Raw genomic sequence first — 23270 nt, 5'->3', positions numbered from 1 at the left:
ATAAAAGTTAGGTCCGCGTTCTGTAGGTATTTGAAGTTTTTGATGCGCATACCGCTATTCGAGAGAAACTCGTTTCTTTTGAATAAGCATCAAATTCCAAATCCCCATGAAGCTGTGGCAGAACAGGAAACTAATGCTAGAAAAGGTGCCCTTGAGCACCTTTATGATTTCCTGCCGTTGCACGTCATGTACGAGCTATGAATGTATATAGTGAATATAATCTAATCGTTTAATCTTGAAGTATTGTTTTTCGCCTTTTTCTCTTTCCTTTTATTTCTTTATACTCCGCCATGATGTTGTTCTGATGGTTGGCTAAAATAAACTATCTATCTATACATCCAAGAACTTAAAGAATAGAATGTTAACTGTGCTTGTTAAGCGTTTTAATTACAAATAAGATAATTTTGAGAATTATTAGAGTTTCAAGTAGATATTAGTAGTAAAGACTAAAACCATTAGACAATTCTCAAAGTAGTCCCACCCTTTTGCTCCCAACCGACATCAGTGATCAAACTAAAATCAATTTAATCTATCTAGCTATATTACAAATCCTAGTACAAAAGCAGTAAGTTCTTTTTTTGATGATTTCTTTTTTCATTAAAAAATTATATTTAATCTATGTATATCTTTTTATTTTTCAATGACTCCATTTCCGTTCTATTCGCAGATGTAGAGGGTGTAGTCATATACACCATTCACTCCACTTTCAAAGGTTTTAATAGAAGAAATCTAATTTAGAACTGATAGATCATATAGAAAAACCTCCATAAATATGAAGACAAAATTCGACCTAAGCAAATGTTGTGAAATAGGAAGAATAGAACATTTTCGCAGTTTAGCAATTTATTAAGTTTCCCCATTATCTTGATAATAACGCTCCAAGGTCTATATCTGATATGAGCATATGGTGGAAAATCAAAATTTTCAAAGGCGGTATATTTGCATAAATGCTAATCTGGAACATAATAGGAACTGTTTTTTTTTTTTTTTTTTTTTTTTTTTTGCTTCTGGTATGATTTACTCGATTGAATTATTTCTCTACGAGCTATACTTTCAAAAAAAATCGCTAGATTTAGGAAAAATCACTAGTTTTAGATCAAAAATAACTATAAATCACTAGCTAGAAGAAAATCACAAGGCAACATAAAAATCTCTATGAATAGTAATAAATCACTAGGGGGTGGAAACTCTAATGACGATGTATTTATAACTAAGTTATAATAGATGGCGACAATTTCATTAAAATACTACGTATAGAAAAAAGAGTATAAAAGAGTCTGTTGATACAGAGCGGTTCACTTTCTGGTTTCATAGTGACAACATCAAAGTGAAGGGAAACAAAAACATTGACTATAAATTGTATTCTCAAACAAAAATAAGGTTGGGTAGTGAATTAAAAAAAAAAATGTCTCGACCTAAAAAAGGTGCCGGGACGAACAAGAAAGGGCACAGTGAAAGAAACCCTAGAAATATTGAAAAAGGTGAAACGAGTGATAGCTCTATAGAAAGGAGACCTGAAACCAAAAGGCATCGACCAGAGTCAGCAAGCTCTTCGCATACTGAACTAATAGAGGCTGAAAGTGTGGATATAGCCCCACTAATAGTGAAGCTCAAAGAAAATGAACAAGGCCACAAAATCAGCAAAGTTACTGCGTGCCTATGGCTCTCAAGGAATTACCAAGTACAGGAAGAAATGAAAATCATGGCTAGAGGAGATATTCTAGTTAAGGTAACGAATAAAATTCATTTTGAAGATTTGAAGGCACTCGACTATATTAACGATTACCCAATTGAGGTATCACTGCCAAAAAGCTTAAGCCAATTTAAGAAAGTCGTTACATTATATGAAAATATCAACCCTGAAGAAATGGACCAAATAGAAATAGAATGGAAAAATAAATACGGCATCTCAAAAATTGAGAAACTTTTAAAAAAGATAGAGGAGGATTTGGTGCCCACTAAATCCTTAGTATTATATTCAAATGTTCCAATACCAGATAGAGTTACAGTTGGACCACTAAGTTTTCCTGCTAGGCCATGGACATCCAAACCTAGAAGGTGTACCAACTGTCAATTGTTTGGCCATATAAAAGATGTATGCCGTACCAACACGCAAACTTGTGGAAAATGTGCCCGCAGAGGTCATTCTGCGGAAAATTGTACTGAAAGTCAGATAAAGTGCAGAAATTGTCAAAGCACAGATCACATTAGTGGGGACAAAAATTGCCAAAAGTACAAGGAAATCCTGGAAATCAGTAAAATTGTATCAAAGAACAAAATTCCTTGGAAAGAAGCAAAAATGACTTATGCCGAAAAAACAAAAACAGGACTTGAAAGACAAATGCCTATCGATAGCAACAACCAAACCAATAATTCGTTTTCAGAAAGAGCCCATGTAGAAACAATTGAACCTGCGCAAATTCAGAAAGTATTGAAACTACTTATAGAGACTATAAAAATAGTATCGAAACCAAAAGTAAATGGAAACGAGATGATTCAAGAAATTAAAAGAGCGGCAGAAACAATATTCCCCGGAATTATTACTTCTGACGAACCTGAAATGGAAGAAAGATTTTTAGCAGTAACTGAACATGAATCCAGGACCTAGTAAGAGTATTCAGGATAGTAGATTAACCAGAAATAGTAAAATGAAGTTTTAGCAATTAAACTGCAACAGCTTAAATAAATCGAAATTGGTAGAATTTAAGAAAATATTAATGGATGAGAACCCTACAATAGTTTGCTTGCAAGAGACATGGTGGCATAGTCCAATTATCACCAATTTTAAGGGGTATGAAATAGCCAGAATAGACCGAGAAAATACAGGAAGCCAACAATCAAAAGGAGGAGGAGTAGCTATCTTAATAAATGAAAACCATTTCCAAATAACAGAAATATTAGATGTGAGTGATAATATGATAAATCTAGAAGTTGTTATAGTAAAATGTGTAAGAACAGATGGTGCGGCTTATACCGTGGCAAACATTTATAATAGTAATGGCCAAAACACTATAAAAAATGATCTTGACTTCATTTATCAGAAAATGGAGGGGATCAAGATCCTATGTGGAGATTTAAATGGCCACTCTATTTTGTGGGAATCTGATGGTAGACAAAATAGGTCAGGAAAAGATATTACAAATTTTGCCTATGATGTATCTGATTTAGCATTGATAACTCCAGCGGATACAGTAACATATATGAATATTCAAACTAATTATTCAAGCACCATTGACCTAACATTTGCATCCTGCCAAATCATGCAAGTAGCGGAATATAAAACAAGGGTAGATCTTGATATAGGTAGTCCGCATTCATTAATACAAATAAGCTTTGACCTACTACCGGAAAAGGAAATGCAGTACTATAAAAAGAGGAAATTTAATCAAGTCGAAATTAGTCATATATGTAAAAAATTAGAAGAAAATTTACCAGAAAAACTAAAGTGTCTTGAAACAGATACTAAATCGTTTATGTCAATAATGGAATCCGCAATCAAGGAAATAAGTGCAAGTTGCCAAAGAAAGTTGAAAAAGGTGCATTTACACGGGTGGAATGACGAAATTCAGAAACTGGTGCAAGAGAGAAGAAAGGCCAAAAGATACTTACAGCGTCAATTTAGCACTCAGTTATACATCCAATATAAGGAGCTAGATGCAAAAGTAAAAAATAGAATAATGAACTTAAAACGGGACACGTGGAGAAAGTTTTGTGAATCAAAGTTAAATAAAGATACCCCTATTAAGAAGATGTGGGCCACATTTAATACCTTAACCAGGAAATTCAAAGAAAAAGCAAACAAACCAATACAGGACCCACATACTGGACAAATCACAAATGACCCTAAAACCATTGCAAATATCCTAGCGGCAGTTCTTGTCAATAAAAGGGAGCAATTACCAAGTTACTCTACGGAAGAAAACAATACTATGAAGAAACAAATTGGGGTTGCAGTCAAAGAAAAGGGAGATTATGACAAAGACTTTGAGATAGAAGAACTGTATCATGTCATAAATAAACTACCAAAGAATAAATCTCCTGGGTTAGACGGAATCACAAATGATGTAATCAAAGAAATGGGGCCAAAGAGTAAGGATTTTTTATGTCATTTGTATAATATGTGTTTAGCGAAAGCAAGATTGCCTAGAGCATGGGATACTAGCCTTATAGTGCCAATTCTCAAACAGGGTAGGAACTCGCTAAGTCCCGACAATTATAGGCCAATATCTTTGACAAGTGTGTTCAGAAAAATTCTAGAACACTTAATAAAGCACAGAATAGAAGAAAAAATAGATAAAGCTCTTAGTAGACGCCAAGTTGGTTTTAGAAAAAAACGGAGTACAATAGATGCAGTAGTTAAACTGGAAAATGAGATAAAAATTGGAATGCAGGAAAAGAACTCAGTTTATGCAATATTTTACGACCTAACATCGGCTTTCGATTCAGTCCCATTACAACTTGTTGCACAAAAGCTTTCAATGCATATTAAAGGGAAAATCAGCTTAACTAAGATTGAAGAAACTTATGTTGCAATTAAAAATGTAATCTCGGACAAGATACAATTCACAAAAGGTGTGCCACAGGGAGGTGTCCTAAGTCCTCTTCTTTTTAACTTAGTATTGGCAGATTTCCCGTTTAAGAATGTAGACGGCCAAATATTTGCCGACGATATTGTCTCATGGGCAAAAGGGAGAACTCCAGAAGAAGCTAAAAAAACAATGAAGATTTCCGTCATAGAGGCAGTTAATTGGGCAAATTTAAATAAACTGGTGTTTTCAAATAAAACTGTAGCTATGATTTTTAATGCAAATAAAAGAAATGATCTTCAGCGACTAGAGATTGATGTGGATGGCTTACATATACCATTGGTAAACCATACCAGATATTTAGGAGTGTCAATTGATCTGAAACTCAACATGAAGCTGCATATAAATAATATTTTAAGGGAAACTAGCAATAGTATTAATCTAATGAAATGTCTAGCTGGCAAAAATTGGGGAGCTGACAGATCAATATTGAAACTTTTTTATACAGCTGCAATACGGTCAAAAATAGAGTATGCGGCTCCATTGATGGCAGAAATGTGTGACAATAATTATTACCAACTAGAAAAAATACAAAACCAAGCATTAAGAATAATTACAGGCGGAATGAGAACAACACCAATACCAGCCTTGAGGATGGAAACGGGAATAATGTCACTTAAAGGAAGAATTCAACAACTTGCAATAAAATACATTTTGAAAATATCAGATGAAGTTAACCACCCTAACCAAAAAGTAATCCAACTACACACTTCGGAAGCTTGGAAATTTATTCCATGGAACTATGCTAAGCCACTGGTACCTGCTGTGGCCAATATTATTAGCAAATTAGGAATTAATGAAGATCTCATACAAATAAAACTAGAATCTCCAGAAATAAATTTCAAAGATGTTATTATAAATATAGATACTTATCCAGTTTGCAAGAAAGAAGACTCATTGCAGGTTAAAAGAAATTGTTTGCTCAATACATTAAGTGAAAAATATCCATCTTTTCAACAATATTACACAGATGGATCGAAAATAGGAGAGAAAGTGGGATATTCTGTATTATCAAAAGAAACAGGCGAAACAATAACAGGAAGACTTGAAGAAGGAGTGTCGGTTTTTGATGCAGAAATGACAGCAATAGAAAAAGCGTTAAGAATGATTCATGGAGAATGCCCGCAAAATAGCAAAGCAGTAGTACTTTCAGATAGCAGGTCGGCGATTGCAGTAATAAAAGGAAATAGTCATAAATCTGTAATGGGAATCTATGACGAATTAAAAAAATGTCAAGAAAAAGCTATAACAGTTGGATTACAATGGTGTCCAAGCCATTGTGACATAGATGGAAATGAAAAAGCGGACAAACTAGCAAAGGAGGCTACCTTGCTAGGCTCAATAAGTTCAGAGTGCACGAATTTCTATTCAAAATATCGAAGGATTACCTGGCTATTAAAGAAATCAGAAATAAATCGGAACCTTGAAAAATCTAGTAATCGTTATGTAGAATATTTTAAAGGAAAGACTCCAAATAAAAAATATATACCAATTACACGAAAAGCAGCAAACATTATATTTCGATTGAGAACCCAACATGCCGCGACAAAAGAACACTTGAAAAAATTAAATTTAAGTGAAACAAATATGTGTGATTGTGCAAGTGATATACAGTCCATTCGACACCTATTGGAAGAGTGCCATATCACAGAAAACCTAAGGTCTGCAGTGAAACAAATATGCGACTCATTGAACTTCAGTTATGGTGAAGTGCCATTACTATTTCCCCCCACAAAGTACAAGCCATTATGCCACTCTTATTAATAGAATAGGAAATGTACTTTCAGCTTCAAACCTTGCATGGATTTAGTTAGGATTTAAGTGGAATAAATAAAGAATTGCATGGAGATTATGCATTTGCGTCTCCAGATAACCAATCAAGAAGAAGAAGAAGATGTTGATACAGAGGCTAAAATCAAATTACAGGAGTAAATCAAGTTAAAGATCTTAAAAACAAATGCCATGACAAGGATAGGCTGTATGTGAAAGGTTAGAGCTGTTCTAGTGCTGTGAGATGGTTTGGGGTCTCTGCTCTGTCATAAGTTTCTTTCTCCCACCTTATCTCCAGCATGGAAATCCTGCTTACATGTCCTCATAATGACATCAGGGTGGACCTCTTACAAGTTTTCCTAAGCAAAACTGTGACTGCTGACAACATTGCAGAGGGATCTTGAGGAGTGGTAATCCTCAAGGAAATTATAGACAACTTGAATTTGCTCTGGGATCTGATGATTAGTTAATTTTTGTGTTTGGTTTGTTTTTGTGGGCTTTTTGAGCTGGAAAAGCCTCTCCTAGCTAAGTTATCTGTTATGGTTGCCTCACTATAGCTGCATTAAATCTGCAGCTATAAATATATAATGAGTCAGGGATAATATTCTGGAGATTGTCTACACATGATTTTGACTAGTTTTTAGAAATGTGTCACCAAGTATAGAAAATAATGTTTTGACCAAGATTAAACAAAGCCTCTATTCAACTAGAGGTCTTTTAGACTTTTGCTGTCCAGTTCTAAGTCAGCTTAAGCACTTTGTAAAGACTTGAAAATATGTGCTAGTTCCTGCCCTGGCCCTAGAACCATCGATTTTCCTGACAGAATAATAATTTCAATGATCTAAAGAATGTGAAAATTACAACTTCGAATGCTACAACATCAGACAACAACTATCAGAATTTTGACGAATAAATTTCAATGCTTCAGACTAGACTTATTAGACTAAGTTTGAGAAACTCATACCCAAGATGTAAAAAGCATAAAATTAGCTGATATTAATTTACTCAGGAAAGGAAAGATAGGGTGCATAGGCAGAGAGTAGGGCTCATGATGGATGAGGAAGCTGCCTAGTATTAATTATGGTGTGAAGGTATTAATAATAAAATGCTAGTTGCTCATTATATGGCTAAAAAGTGTATGATATCATTCATAGTAGTCTATGCCCCCTGGATAACCAACTGATGGAGACAGTAGTGGCTCAGATGAATTTTACTTAAAGTTTCAGGAACAAATAGACAGGGTTCCACTTGAAAATATGGTATTTTTGGTAAAATTCTAGTTAATTGACTTCTTGCTATCTCAGAAAGGGTTTAGGTTAGGAAAATGAAACTTTCAGGGATGGGTCTACAGGCTAAATTATGTCCCAGGAAGGTATTTTGAAGTACCCACATCCATTCCTTCTCCCTCTAGAGGGCCCTGAAATTTGCCTACATGACAGGCAAATTTTGACAAAACAACATTTTACCTTAATTTTCAGTTACTAGTTGCTTTTTCTCTGCCTTTAGTTCTGAAAATGCAATTTCTGTTATTTGAGGAGAATCTTCAGCCATATCAATGTTTTTTTTTCAAAATTTAGTAAATGTATTTGCATATCTTTAAAACCTTATAAAACGGAATTGAACAAAGTTATGAAGTTATTGAAAAATATTTTGTTGTACTTCAATTAAGCAGAAGATCTATTTTGCAAGGTTTCACTTTTATAATACACATATTTTTAAAGGTCAGGGCCCTCTAGGGGGAGAAGGAGTAGAGGTAGTTGCTTCAAAATGCCTCCCTGGGACATACTTAGTCTGTAGATTTATCCCTGAAAGTTTCATTTTCCTAACCTAAACGCTTTCTGAGGTAGCAAGAAGTCAATTAACTAGAATTTTACTGTATTTTTATTGAATTGTTTTAATGCACAGGTCAGTAGAAATAGAGATAGATGGTAATCTATCTATACTTTTGCTGTCCAGTTCTAGACAATCTTAAGCACTGTATATAGAGACTTGAGAAGATATATTAATTCCTGGGCCATTGCTTTTCCTGAGGCCAAAGTAATTTCAATGACTTAAAGAATATGTAAATTGAAACTTGGAATGTTACAGCATTAACAAATAATAACCATATTAACATTTATTTATTAGAACTGTACTTATTAGGAGTTTCAGAAACTTGTATCCCAGGGGTAGGAAGCATAATATTAGGTGATATAGAATTTGTTTAATCAGGCAGGAAGGATGGGGTACATAGACAGGGAGTAGGACTCATGATGAGTAAGCAAGCTGCTAAGTCTTGTTCAGGCTGGGAAGGTATTAATAATAGAATACTAACTGTTCATTTTATGACTAAAAAGTTCAGGGTATATGAAGGTTAACTACCTACTGGGAAGCTTTGACATTGGTAGACTCTAGGTTGAGAGTTTGAGAGAAATTTTCCAGGGACAGTTGAATACTAAATTGGAGAGTTTGAGGTTTGACATTGTAGAAAATGGATAGAATAGTTTTTATTCTATTTAGGTGATAGATCATATGAAAATTAGAGGAATGTAGAGAAAGTAGAAAAGCTTTTAAATTTGAATTATGGAGGCATAAAGTTGAGGCCATGTATAAAATTGGCAGATATCTAGAAGATGCTGTCTGATGGCATAATAATAAAATATTGTTCTGGCTTGCTAATAAATTGACAGGGAATAGTTAACCTAGACTTGCCTCATCAAGGCAAGTAAATATTCATGTTATCAACAAGGAAAAAGTCCACTGGGATCCCTTTACTTATAAGCTGAGTTATCTGATTATAGGTAGCAAGCAAGCTTGATTAAGTGTCATTTTTGGTATGAAAGTAGAGATGTGCTTAGGTGGAGAGTTTGGCAGTTGCTCATTGGCATTTCCTCACTGTAGTCTGTAGAGTGTGATTTGGTTAGCTCTTTTGCAATTTCAGTTGCAAATTTTACAACTTAAGATTTCTTTTCAACACTCTTCTAGTTTCTCTTCATACTTGGTGAAAGTAGACTTCACTTTTGTTGTCACCCTATTTCTGGCAAGAAAAAGGGTGTCACCTTCTCTCTTCCTTCACCATATACTTGGTGAAATCCTCTTCTCTACAAGTTTTTTTTATATCCAGCCCATTCCCTTTTTGTTCTGTTTCATGCTCTTCTGAGTTTTTGGGGGATGTAAGGTAAAATCTTGGGTGTTTCTATGCAACTAATGTGGGAGTGTTTCTGCTCTAGGCTGACAAAAGTTTCCTTGAATTAGAGAAATGCCATTTCAACATTTCCCTAAGACATAGGAATCCAGTCAACCATATCAAGTTCCTCTTTTATGTTTCTATAATTAATATATGCTCTGTTTGTATACTCTTTCTTCAAGGGGTTAGACAGTTGGTTTGAGACTATTCAAAAATGGTTGCTAGAAGCCAAAGGTGGGCACAGTAAATTAATGTTATCTCCATTTCATACAAGATTAAATACAGTGCTATATTACTGGCTGAAATCAGGTGCCCTACTTCTAAAGAGCTTGTTATTCAATTGGAAGCTACATCATTCCCCTTTATGCCGAATCTGCTTTTCAGCAGAGGAAACAATCCAGCATATTTTATTTGATTGTCAGGCTCAGAGTGAGGAGACTGTTGCTCTTAACCGTTTCTGCTCCTTGGCTAAGATTCCAAAAACTTATACAGCTATCCTGGATTCTAACCTGCCATGGGAAATTGATCGTAATATATTTAAGACAGCAATTGATACCCTAAAGAAGAGAAATATTGTTTAATAAGGATTAAAGCTTGAAGAAGTCAATTTTCAAAGGGACGCGATTTATCCATAGTTTTTGATTGTGCAGAAGAGAGCGGGAATCAGTTGGAAAAGCCGTATTGGTACCGGCCGGCCTAGTGCCTTAAACTGCTGGGGACAGGTAGCTCAGGTACTCGCACTTCCTACAATCAATAACAGTGTATTATTGTTCATAATCGTATATATATCCATTGTTTGCAGACCGGAGGAGAATAGCGCTTCCAGTAGCTAGTTTTTCTGGAGAAGAAGTCAAAGAGGTGAAAGGACTTGTTGTTAGTCCATATACCTCTCTACAATTTTTAGAACTGGAACTGTAGGTGGGAGAAACTGAATTATGAGTAATTTTTCACCACAGTCCATGGTAGCAAAGTCAAGAAGACTAGGTATTTGGTTAGGAAAGCTTTGGGTAGGAATGACAAAATGGGGAACTATGTATAGAAAAAAAACCCACCCCAAGTAACTTCAGGCATGTTAAAATCATTCATGATTACCATATTATCAGTTACAATAGATTAAGCAGTCAAAACAAGATTAGCAAAGGCATTCTCACACTAGTTTCTATCAGGATAGAGGGGTAGCCGTATATACAACCAGTTAAGAAATTTTATTTGAAACAGCAGGGTCTATTAGGTGCCACCTGCCCCTTTTAGCCCTCAAACATGCTGGGCCAGCAATACATCTAGTGACACCCAGCAATGAAACCAAACTGTCCTGTATTGTGTAAATAGTGATGGTCCACTCATGAACTGTGATATGAATATTGAGTCAATGTCACCTAGCAATATCTATACATTCTTCGACCTTACTTGCTAGAAAGTGTAATTTAAGGGAATTTTAGGTAAAGTAAATTTCAGAAACATATTCTCAACCCATGATTCTTGATCACATTGAAGCATTAAAAAGGATCATCAGTGTCATTATGGGCATAATCAACACCTCATTTAACTTCTATCTGAATTTGAAAAGAGTGTATATTCACTTAGTTAAATAGGTTTATTTTCTGAAAGGATGCTAAAATATTTTGCATACCTCACATAGACAGATGACTTCATATTGTCTTTCTGTTACTTCTAATTGTAACTCATTAACTTATTTGTTAAGCAGTTTACATTTGCACTCAAGCTGCTTATTCTCCTGCTTCTGTTAGGTGAGAAATGGGCCTTTCAGATAAACTATTTAATCCTCTTCCTATTGTCTCTTTATATGAGGTGTGTTTTCACTTTAATACCGTTTGTGTTCTTAATCAGTTCTTGATTGTATCTGGAAGCCTGGTTTTATTTGTATGTTGTTGCTTTAGCTGGAGTAGCTCTTTGGATTTGAGGAATTAGATAATAAAAGTATATATTTTGAGTTCAGTACTCTTTGTGCAGGTTAAGCAAGTCAGGCTTTTAACTGATGGTTAAATTGTGTTATGTTTGAAGCACTTTAACAGTTTAGTTTAAAGAATATGTTGTGCTGGTATTAGTATCTTACATTCAAATAAGCAATGGTCAAGTGTTTCATTTCTTAAATTGCAACATCCGTAAAATGAAGAGGAGGGAAATATACCAGTAGAATTCGGGGATAGGAGAAATTCTGTTTGACCCTGTACAAATTCTTTCGTAAGTTTTGGAGTAATATCTATTTGGTAAAGGAGATAAATTGGGTTACTTTTATGTCAGAAGGACTTTTGATAATCTCCATTGATACATATCTCAGAGGGAGATTGATCTTTCACTTGGCTCATAAGGATATACAAACAGTTGACAAAGACTTGAATGTCATTATCACTGGGACTGAGCGAAACAGTATTTTATTCCTGATAAAGTTGGATATAATGAAGAAGCTCTGGACCTTTTGTTCAATATCAGGACTTACAAACCTATTCATCCTGATCCAACCAATAACTTAACCCAGCAAGCACAAATGGATCAAGGAAATATATAAACCAAAGGAAATATTTCTCCACAGATGCATGATATATTTTATCCTTAATGTTGCTGTGCTCCTATATTTTGTGGTTTTTGGAAAAAAAACTAGAAGAGAAGTCTCCTTTACACTCCATTCTTCCATCCCTCCAGCTGCCAAATTGGGAAATTAGCACAGCTCTCTTTGTAGTATATTCCACTTTTCTTTCACTAGTGGGTTTTTATCTCAATGCATTGATCAATTTCATTGTGAACACTGTTTCCAACTGTTGTGGATTGGCTTTTCTATGCTGTTGAAGATACGTTTTTGTAAGAGAGACTAAAGTTAGTTTTCTTTTGGATGTAAAAAGTGCAATGGAAAAAATATAAACTTTTGCTCATTGATATTTTATCCAAAAATTATCTGGATGGCAACCATGGAAAACTGGGCATTCATTTACAAGTGGATGCTCTTGAGGGGCTTGATCAGTGTTTTAATAAGATGTTTTTTGCAGGAATCACAACCCTAGATAGGTCAAATGTATATTTTGGACTAAAGAAAAACAAACAAAAAAAGATCATAAATAACTAAATAGAATTGAAAAGAACAAAACACTTAGAATTGGCTAGAGGAGTATTGACAGAATGGCTAATTTATTCATTTACCTTTGTGTAAAACCATCATTTTATCAGATTTGTCAAAAAAATAAAAAAAATAAGCAATCAATGTCTTCATTCTTAAGGTTTGCTGGACTGCATAACCTACATCTCCAACAATTACGTCTTTTGTTTCCAATTTTGTATTCTCAATTCCTTTATCATTTCAAATATTTATGGTCTACCTTTGCCTGTACTGCAATTGGCTTTGCTTTTCAAAATGATGTTCTGTTATCTTTCTTTGCCCACCAATTGTGTGACTAGCCAATCATAGTCTTTGAAAAAAAAAGAATGTGTGATGTGATATGTAGACCAGATGCACAAACTGACACATTTGATAGGGCAGCTCCAGAAGAACTATTTCAAATGAATATTTAGTACCAGCCAGAACTGTTTTTCAAGTTATTGGTTCTAGACCTTCTTTCCTAAATGGAATGAAATACACAGAGCAAGCAGTGTTCAAATATTTTTTCTTATTGCTTTGAGGATTTGTGACACAAGTAAAGTGTCTATATATTCATTACCTTTTGAGGACTTTTTAGTAAATTTGTTAGTATTTTGATCTACAAAATAAATTTTGCAGTTTTGACAATTCAAGTGTTCTTCACCTTTTGCAGCTTTTGTGAAAGGTATGTGTATTCAATCTGTATGCAAATTCTATTTAGCTATTTTTTGCTTGTTACAAATCTTAATATGAAAAAATATTGCCTGGTAAATTTCGGAAATACAATTTGTATGCAGTAAAGGCCCTTATTGTATGTCACATAAGAGAGGTAGGTGCCCCCAAGATTTGTCCAACACATCCCAAAGAGTATATTGGAAAATTTTAGCATAATAACACTCCACTTAAGTGTTTTAGACGCCCTGTCCTGAAACATCAGTGAATTTTTCTGCAATGGCAATTTGCTACCTAAAATATTAATATACTGTTCCATTGCTATTCAGTACTCTTCAAATATAATGCTCGCCACTGTTGTAATTGAGTACTAGAATCCCTCCTTCAATGCCTGGATGTAGTCCTTGGCTGAAAAAGTTTTCTGATTTCTTGCTGATTTTTTTCTTTGGCTGATTTTTTCTTTGAGTCTGTGTTATTTGACATTTTGTTCCCATTATGAAGGAAAAATAAGTACATTAAATGCAAATAAACATAATCAGCAAACTTTTGCATAGCTTAGGTTGTACCAAGGTATAAGAAGGGGGTGGGGGTGGGAAATAATTATTACAACCATAGTTATTATTTTGGAAAGAATGCTGAGGGAAAAATCGAATGGCATATTTATCTTTGAGCCAGAAAAATCATCTTTCTGAAAAAATTACCAACTGATCATCTGATACCCCCTCCTTTAACGCTATTACCGATCTAAACTTTGCAGAAAGGATTTTGATGCGAAATATTTAAATTTCGTATGAAGCTCTTCTTTTTGGAAAATTTTGAAAAATTATTGTCAATTTTTATAAGTTTAAGTTTTCATGATTTTCAGAAAATGACAAAGATTTTGGCTTTGTCACTGTCTTGGTTTTCAGAATATATAATATGGAATATAGATACATAGATAGAATATAGAATAAAATAGCCAATAGTACACTGAGTGACAAATCGAATGGTATATTTATCTTTGAGCCAGAAAATTAATCATCTTTCTTTAAAAATTACCAACAGATCTTCTGATATCCCCCCTTTAAGGCTATTATAGTACCAATCTAAAAATTACAGAAAGGATGTTGATCTGAAATATTTAGATTTCTTATGAAGATCTTTCTTTTCGAAAATTTTGGCAAATTTTTGTCTTTGCTACTTCTGATCATTTTTTTTTACTTAGCAATTTTTCTGACTATTTTTCTAAATTTTGGTAATGAATTCCAATTTTCCATTGGAAATAATTCATAATGTATTTCACACAAAAATTTAATAATCTCCAGCTATAGTCTTTGAGTGAAAGATATTTTGCATTTAGGTTAACTTACTAATAACATACTAATCTAATAATTTTCTTCATTGGATTTATAGATTTTTCTAATGAATTCTAATTTTTAATTTAAATCCTCTATAATTCTTTCTAAATTTTTATCTAATGTCAATTTTGATAATTTTCCCTGATAAGTGGAAGATATTTTGATCTTTTTTAATCGGTTTTAATCGGTTTGCTAATTAGCTAATTTTTCTATTTAATTTTTAAGATTTTTATTTTCGAAATGGAATTCTCCATAATTTGTATGATGTCCAGAGATTTCTTTGCCTTCCGGGAATGGAAGAGTTCATAGAGAATGGCAGGCTGACTGTCAATTTGGATGATGATTTGCCCAGTGCCTCCAAAGGAATTGATTATTCCTAAGATCACCATAAAAAAAGAAGGGCCTCCCCCAAGCACGGATGAAAATCATATTACTGGGAAAGCTGGCAGAATATGAGGAATACATTCAAGTTTATACAGATGGCTCAAAGACAGTAACAAAATGCAGGTGTGCAGTAGTTATACCCTCCCAGAGCCTGTCTCTTTCATACCGTTTACCCCCTAACCTGACAATTTTCTCTGCAGAGCTTATGGCAATTAAGTTTTCACTTCAAGCCAAACAGAGAGCAAACATCAGAAGTATATTGTCTGCACTGATTCACTTTCAGCTCTGGATTACCTCTCACACCAGCAACATCAAGCAAGAAATGTTGCCATTGAGATTTAAAATTTGGTTACTCAACTTGCAAAAAAGGGTATATTTGTTCTATTCGTATGGGTTCCAGCACACTGTGGTATAACAGGAAACGAATTAGCAGATCAGGCTGCAAAACAAGCCTCCCAACTAGGCCTGATCACTCAAACCCCTATTACTGGTCCTAAACTTCTTTCTTCAATCAGCTCAAAAATTTTTGAAGAAAAAGAGGCCTGGCTCCATTCTTCCCATACTCAGCTCCTGGATCTCTATGATTATAAGCAGCCTTCAAAAGAAATGTACCTCACTTCTCGCATCCTTTCTACCTGCCTATTTTATCTTAGATGTGGCCATGCAAAAACAAAATCAACACTATTCCAGCAGAAAATGGCTCCATCCCCCAACTGTGACACATGTGGAGTGTATGAAGATATACGTCACATCATCTTTAACTGTGGAAAGTATGAAAAAGAGAGAGAAGTACTAAGAAATTGCTGTGAGAAGGCATTTAATGCATTCACAATGCGTTCTGTTCTGGGACATCACACGTTTCCTCCTTGGGCTAGAAAACTAAGCACAAACCTATTAGGTAGATTTCTTAAGACTACTGGTTTGGTTCATTCCCTATAATTTTTTTTTATCACCTATTTAATAGGATTTTTAGAATTGCCCTATGTATCATTTTAGGTATATTTTATCGGTATTTGGTTGTATGATATTGGTTATAATGTGTAAAAATTGTATCACTTTTTATTGTTGTGTTGTACATGTATTTTAATTGCTGTTTGACAATGCATAGTTGCAGTACTTTGATTCCCGTTTTTCAACGCAGGCAGTTGCTGCAAGCACATAGTCCCCCTCCATTAGCAAGTCAAGTGATACTGTTCTGGCTCAGTGAATACTGACTGAAGTGACACCCAAGCAAGCTAGTGATTATAGAAGGCACAGAACAACTGAGTGATACGAACGCATATGACCTATTGGTCGAACGTGTCAAACCCCAAACAACAACATTTGTATGATGTCTAAATTTGAGATTTTTTTTTGACAGTTAATCTTTGAGCAAAGTAAATTTTGGCTTATTTTAGGCTACATGGTAAAGCTTGCAAGCATTGAATTTCAATGATATCATAATGGTTGTAGAAGAAATTAGTAAAAGAAAACGATCAAGATCTTTTTCCATTGGATCATGTAAAAAAGATGATCTTCAAACAAAATATTGGTCACTCTTATTTGAAAATTTAAGAAGAAGTGTTGATGAAATTTACTCTGTTTGTGAGTCTGGAGAATGTGTTGTTGAATGCAAGGTATGTATTTTTATGCAAGTGACTTTCTTGAAGAAAACAATATTTTTCTTTTCAGGTAAAAGACTATTGTGAGAAAGTACAAAGACTATTTACTAGAAAGTACAGTAAAACATATGTACTAGAAGTACAGTAAAAGTATGTACTAGAAAGTACAGGTAAAAGACTAGAAAGTACAGTATGTATAACCAATAATTAGTCCCTAAAGTAGGAATAAGTTGGATATATGAAGGAAATAAATTCAGTCTTTAGGATCAGGTTGGAACAATGAGACAGCTAAGAAAATTTTCTAAGAGTAAGAATGATGGAAATAAAGTGAACCACCTTAAATGTATTTATAAGTGGTGATGTTTTCATTAATAATGTCTTCTTTTTATTGGTCATATTCAAGGACAGGGGTGGGGGAATATGCAAGGGTCTAGAGCTCAAAATGAAATTTTATTGCTTTCCTTCTTTTTTGGGAGGGGGGGGGGGATCTTTGAAAGGGTTAAATTGTCTTCCAAAAAGTGAAATTTTAAGACTTGTCATCCTTGTTTTGTATTGTTATTATTGTAATTACATTTTCTCATATTCAAGGATAGGGGTGGGACAATATGCGAGCGTATAGGGCTCAAAAGGAAATTTTTTATTGCTTTCCTTTTTTCTAGGGAGAGGGGGGGGGGCGAATCTTTTAAAGGGTTAAATTGCCTTCTAAAATGTGGAAAGTTTAAGACTTGTCATCCTGTCTTGTATTATTATTATTATTATTGTACTGATATTTTCTTCATAAATACGAAAATTGAGTAGTAATTAATCTAAAAAAATACTAATCATGTCAGCGTAAAATAAACTCAAAATGACAATTTCGACAAAACTATGTGCAAAATAAAAAAGTAAAAAAAAAAAAAATTATGCATGTGAATTCGGATTTTTTCAAAACAATAAGATAGATTTCTAATGTTATTCTTCATATGATGCTAAAAATTGCAAAATGAGGTCTGGGGAGGTTATTTTCAAATAATCTATGAATTAAAAATATAAAAATAAAATAAAAAACAAAATTTTGGCTTATTTTTTTCACATCTTGGAAAAAATCAAACAAAAACTATCTGAGTTTTTTTTAGTAAAAGTGTAGTACATAAAACAGCATAAAGAAGCACAAAGTCAGTATAAAAAGCAGTATAAGGAAATGCATAGTTCAGTCTATCAGCAGGGTAGTACGAAAGCAGTGTGCCAAAGTAAAAAAAGGATGCTTGTGAATTTTGGATTTTTTTGGATCAATGAAATAGATTTCTAATGCTATTCTTCTCATGATAACCGAAATCGCAAAGTAAGCACCATGTTGTTATTTTCAAGTAATTTTTGAATAAATGAAAAAAAAAATGGTTTCATTTTTTTTTCATATCTTGAAAATAATTAAGCAAAAATATATTAGTTTTTGTTAATAAAAGCACAGTAGATGCAAAATTAATAGAATTTCTTTTCAATTTGACCAGTATTTAGAAACAAAAGTATTGTTCAATTTTCATTCTATAAATTCTTCTTGGTGTAAGGCACAAAGTCTGCTTTTAAGATTCTGTTTCACAAAACAGTAGCTTCTCATATCTAATACTAAGTTCTTCCAATGCCATTCTTTTATACTCTTCTATTTTTTATTCTATTATATTTATTTTTTCTATATTATTTATTTCCTATTCTATATACTATACTACCCTACACTATTTTCTTTTATACTTATGTACTATTACCATACAATATCAATACTATTCTTCCAAAAACTGAGCTTAAGTTAAAATAGGGATTCACCTTAAGATTTTCCAAGTAGTTTCTAACATATTACATATCATATATTAAAAAAAAACCTGCTAACATGCAAATATTGTTCGTGGGAAGGAGAGAGGAGGAAAAATATTTTTATCATTAAAGTGTAATGCTTTTTTTTAGCATAAAGCAGTTTGATACTTTTGTATGTGTTGGTTATTCTAAGGAGAAAAGAAAAGGACAGGCCTGTTTGACATGCTGTTGTTAAACAAAGCGTGTTTTTGCTGTTGTTAAAACCCAATCTTTTGGAGGGCTGACTAAAAAAATGCTTCTGTAGGTTAGTTTAGCAAAGACTAGAATCATAGTTTTCGATAAAAGCTTTGGAGTACCCTAAAAGTGACACATTTCAAATACTGTAAGTTCTTGCTTTGTTTACCATTTTGGTGCTGTTAACAAAAAACAGTGTATCAATATATCACCTCATATGAAATACTTATAGGCATACGCTCTCTGTATGAGAACTTGGAATTTCATTTCTAAGTATTTGTCTATTTTTAAAAGCTTGGCTTTTTTTTATTAAGTGTAAAATGTAGTTTGTTCTGGAAAGCTTTGTAATGCAACTTATTAAATCAAATTCATAAACATAATCTTTAGGCATAATCTTTAAGGGTAAGAGTCTTTGCTTTGCAAAGTTTGATGTTTTTTTTATTATTTTTTCGGTATTTCACAGCAAAAAAAAACATACTATGCACGAGTTCTAATTGTGGCTGTTAGAACACAAATGAATGCACATTCATTTTATTTATACAAAGTAGCCTTTTTGGTAAACCCATATCAGAACAACGCAGCCCACAACCTGGCATTTTTAGATTCACATGACATCCTGTGTGTATCCCCTATAAATTACCCTCCCCTTTGAAAAATCCCCTCCCCCACCCTGCACGTGGAAAATTGCGGACGATTCCTCACCTTGGGCGTCAGAAAGTTTTCCCGTCGATGAACGTTTTTTTTTTCTTTTGTTTGGTTAATTTCAACACGAAGTCAAGCCACAAGTCAGAACTAAGAAAATATAAGATGGTCGTAACTCCTTATTTCAAATAAGCAAACAAATTAGTTTCTTTAACCTTTATCTTATCCTGTTATGATAACTCAATCCCCAGCATCCCAAAACACGAAGAAAAGAATTAAAAGAAATACTAATATAAAAATAAATATTATAGTATGTTCTGCACTATATATTCCGCCTTTATTTTGTTAAATATATTCCTCCTTTATATAGATGAAACATAATATTCTAGATTCCGTTGTTTTGAAATGGTAAGAATATTCTGGTGGTACTTGTCTACGGGTTGGGGGTGTTCTGGGTAGACTTTTCCGCGGGAGAAAACTTTCCTGGGAAGGGACTGTTCGCGGATGGGAGAGGGGTGGGGGTTGGGACTATTTTTAGAGCCAAAAATAGATTAGGATTCATTCTATATGTGCCAAAAAATGCATAGGTCTTTTTGATAAAAGTCACTGTTTCAAATTTTTTCATAATTTTAAAGATATATATATGGGAGTGTATCCACTTAACTAATTTAAAAAATCTAATTTTGCTTTTGCCTTCCTTCGTGCTTTTTGTGACAGGAAGATCTAAATGACGTGTAGAAAGATGTGTAGAAAAACTGCAAGAAAGTTGTATTAATATCACTCCTGAACTTTAAAATTTTACTTTCTAGGTATCCTAATTTCGATAAATAAGCAAAGTGTCATAAACTACAGATAATGAAGGAATATTGGTTGGATTCCCAAATTCAGCCTAAAATTTTAGAACTTTAAATTGTAGTTCATGTAGCAAGTGAAGTCCCCAGTTTTGCTGGAAAGCTTTGAATTTTGCTTAAAAAATCGAATTAGAAAATCATAAAAAAATTAAAATTAATTATTTTTTTAGGCTGGCCAAAATCCCATGTTTAGTGAAGGGGTAAAACTTAAGTTTATAGTCTATCTGTAATATCTAGGAGGTCGAATGGAGATTTTGCTTAGAAGTTCCCAGTTTTACTAAAAGCTTCGAATTTGGTTGAAAATTCGCAATAGAAAATTGTTTAAAAAATTAAAGTCAATTTTTTAGGCTGACCTAATCCCATGTTTTGCGAAAGACTAAACTTTAAAAAATTACTGTGCCTGTTGATGGTAAAAAATAATAATTATATAAGAGTCCTACTTCCAACTTCAGCACAAAAATTTCTGTTTTCTTGTGTTTTTATACATTGTTTTTTATTTGTCTTTGAGCGAGTTGTATGTATTGTGACTTTATTTATATTCTGTTGTAGCAGATCGAACAATTATTTCGCTGGTAAATTCTCAGTTCTGCTAAAAGGTTTCCAATTTGGCTTCAAAGTTTGCATCAGGAAACTGTTAGAAATTAGGCCCAATTTTTTAGAGTGGTCAAAACCCTGTATTTTGTTGAAGAGTAGAAAAAACAAGAGTTAAGAGCTCATATGGCACTTGTGACGAGGCAAGAAGAGCTAAGAGCCGAGAGCTCATATGGTGTGAGCTCTTACAAAATTCTAAGAATCAATAGATTGATTTAAAAGCAAAATCAGAGGCTTAATGCCGGTCAGGATTTAAAATAAGAGCTCTGAGTCACGATGTCCTTCTAAATATCAAAATTCATTAAGATCCGATCACCCACTCGTAAGTTATAAATACCTCATTTTTTCTAATTTTTCCCCTCCCTTTAGCCCCCCCAGATGGTCGAATCTGGGAAAACGACTTTATAAGTCAATTTGTGCAGCTCCCTGACACGCCTACCAATTTTCATCGTCCTAGCACGTCCAGAAGCACCAAACTCGCCAAATCACTGAACCCATCCCCTCAACTCCCCCAAAGAGAGAAAATCTAGTACGGTTACGTCAATCACGTATCTAGGACATTTGCTTATTCTGTCCACCAAGCTTCATCCCGATTCCTCCACTCCAAGTGTTTTCCGAGATTTCCCCCTCCAACTCCCCCCAATGTCAAAAGATGTGGTCGGGATTTGAAATAAGAGCTCTGAGACATGAATTCCTTCTAAATATCAAATTTTATTAAGATCTGGTCACCCTTTCGTAAGTTACAAATAACTTAAGAAACGGGGTAATTTTTCCAAATTAACCCCCCCCCCACTTCCACCAAAGAGAGCAGATTCGGTCCGGTTATGTCAGTCACCTATCTTAGACAGATTTTTATTCTTCCCATTCAGTTTCGTCCTGATCTCTCCGCTTTAAGTATTTTCTAAGATTTCCGGTTCCCCCTCCCCCCCAAATGACGCTGGATCCGCTTGAGATTTAAAATCAGAGATCTGAGTTACGAGGTCCTTCTAAATATGGAGTTTCATGAAGATCTGATCACTTCTTTGTAAGTTAAAAATACGTTATTTGTTCAAATTTTTAAGAATTACCCCCCCCCCCCCCAATAGAGTAGATCCGTTCCAATTATGTAAATCATGTATCTAAGACTTCTGCTTATTTTTCCCTCCAATTTTCATCCCGATCCCTCCAATCTGTTTGCCATGATTTTAGGTCCCCCCTACAAACTCCCCCCCAGTATCACCAGATCCGGTCGGGATTTAAAATAAGAGCATTGAGACACGATATTCTTCTAAATATCAAATTTCATTGACATCCGATCACCCGTTCATAAGTTAAAAATACCTCATTTTTTCAATTTTTCAGAATAAACCCTCCCCTTCCCAACTACCCCAAAGAGAGCGGATCCGCTCCTGTTATGTCAATCATGTATCTAGGACTTCTGCTTATTTTTCCCACCAAGTTTCATCCCGACTCCTCCACCCTAAGGGTTTTCCAAGATTTTAGGTTTTCCCCTCCCAACTTCCCCCCCCCCAATGTCACCAGATCCGGTCGGGATTTAAAATAACAGCTCTGAGACACGATATCCTTCCAAACATCAAATTTCATTAAGATCTGATCAACTGTTTGTAAGTTAAAAATACTTCATTTTTCTATTTTTTTTTCGAATTAATGCCCCCCCCCCAGATGGTCAAATCGGGAAAACGACTATTTTTAATTTAATCTGGTCTGGTCCCTGATACGCCTGCCAAATTTCGTCGTCCTAGCTTACCTGGAAGTGCCTAAAGTAGTAAAACCGGGACCGACAGACAGACCGACAGAATTTGCGATTGCTATATGTCACTTGGTTAATACCAAGTGCCATAAAAAGCAGAATTGTAACTTTGGCTTTAGCATAAAAGCTACTTTTTTTAATGGGGCACTAAGCTTGTTCGAATGAAGTTTTTGCCTCTTTAGAATCCAAAACTTCAAAATCTTGCAAAAAAACAAAATAATTATTATAATAAAAAAAAGATTTTGAATAAAATACGGGTCTTGTAAAAATTGTGGTTATATTTTAAAATTCATAAAAAGTTAAATTAGAATTGTATATTTTAGCTCTTTAGCCAATGCTGTATCCTTCAGTATTTAAAATATGTTTTGTTATATTTTAGGAGATAATGGCCCTTTTAGAAACCTACACGAACGATTTCAAGTCTTTGATAAAACACTTACAGTCAAAGAAAGATTTCGACAGCTCTCATATTTTGAAGAGACATAATCGACCCGCTTGGGATTTCAAAAAGTCTGCCCCTGTAAGTATCTTTCTGTTCTCCCTTTCGTCAATTGATTTTGTGCATACTATGAACTATCTATTATAGATGATATTATCTATTATAATTTCTGTAGATTATAAAAATCCTTATAGATGGCACTGTAAGCACTTTTTTTGTAATTTCAAATAAAAGGTACCACCTTGCTATAGTTTAATCAGTTTTAATGTAGTTTTTAAAATAAACTTTTAAAAACGTAAAATTGATATCTACTCTCGTATAATTTCTGGGAATACTTATGGTTTACGCTGGTATTATGAAAGTAAAGGGTAACG

At 34.0% G+C, this 23270-nt stretch overlaps 2 protein-coding genes across 7 annotated transcripts in view; both read left to right on the top strand.

The window, feature by feature from the left end:
• The window catches only part of LOC136035538 (S phase cyclin A-associated protein in the endoplasmic reticulum-like), a 598516-nt gene that overhangs the window by 384105 nt on the left and 191141 nt on the right, over nt 1–23270 (top strand). For 2 of the 6 annotated variants that reach the window (XM_065717385.1, XM_065717389.1), the window contains 2 exons: nt 16401–16619; nt 22837–22977. In XM_065717385.1, coding sequence (XP_065573457.1) covers nt 16446–16619; nt 22837–22977 — 315 coding nt within the window. In that variant the 5' untranslated portion in view covers nt 16401–16445. Of the gene's footprint in view, nt 1–6457; nt 6576–16144; nt 16620–22836; nt 22978–23270 lie in introns of those variants that run through there. The other 4 variants (XM_065717383.1, XM_065717384.1, XM_065717388.1 and 1 more) reach the window with 4 other exon arrangements.
• On the top strand, nt 1406–2608 carry LOC136035771 (uncharacterized). Its single transcript, XM_065717742.1, has one exon. It carries the CDS (start codon nt 1406–1408, stop codon nt 2606–2608), a length of 1203 nt encoding a protein of 400 aa, XP_065573814.1.

Source organism: Artemia franciscana, chromosome 14, assembly GCF_032884065.1.
Source record: "Artemia franciscana chromosome 14, ASM3288406v1, whole genome shotgun sequence".
In the NCBI taxonomy this organism is placed as follows: domain Eukaryota; kingdom Metazoa; phylum Arthropoda; class Branchiopoda; order Anostraca; family Artemiidae; genus Artemia; species Artemia franciscana.
Note: the sequence above shows the minus strand (reverse complement) of the source record. Positions and strands in the feature narration are given on the sequence as shown.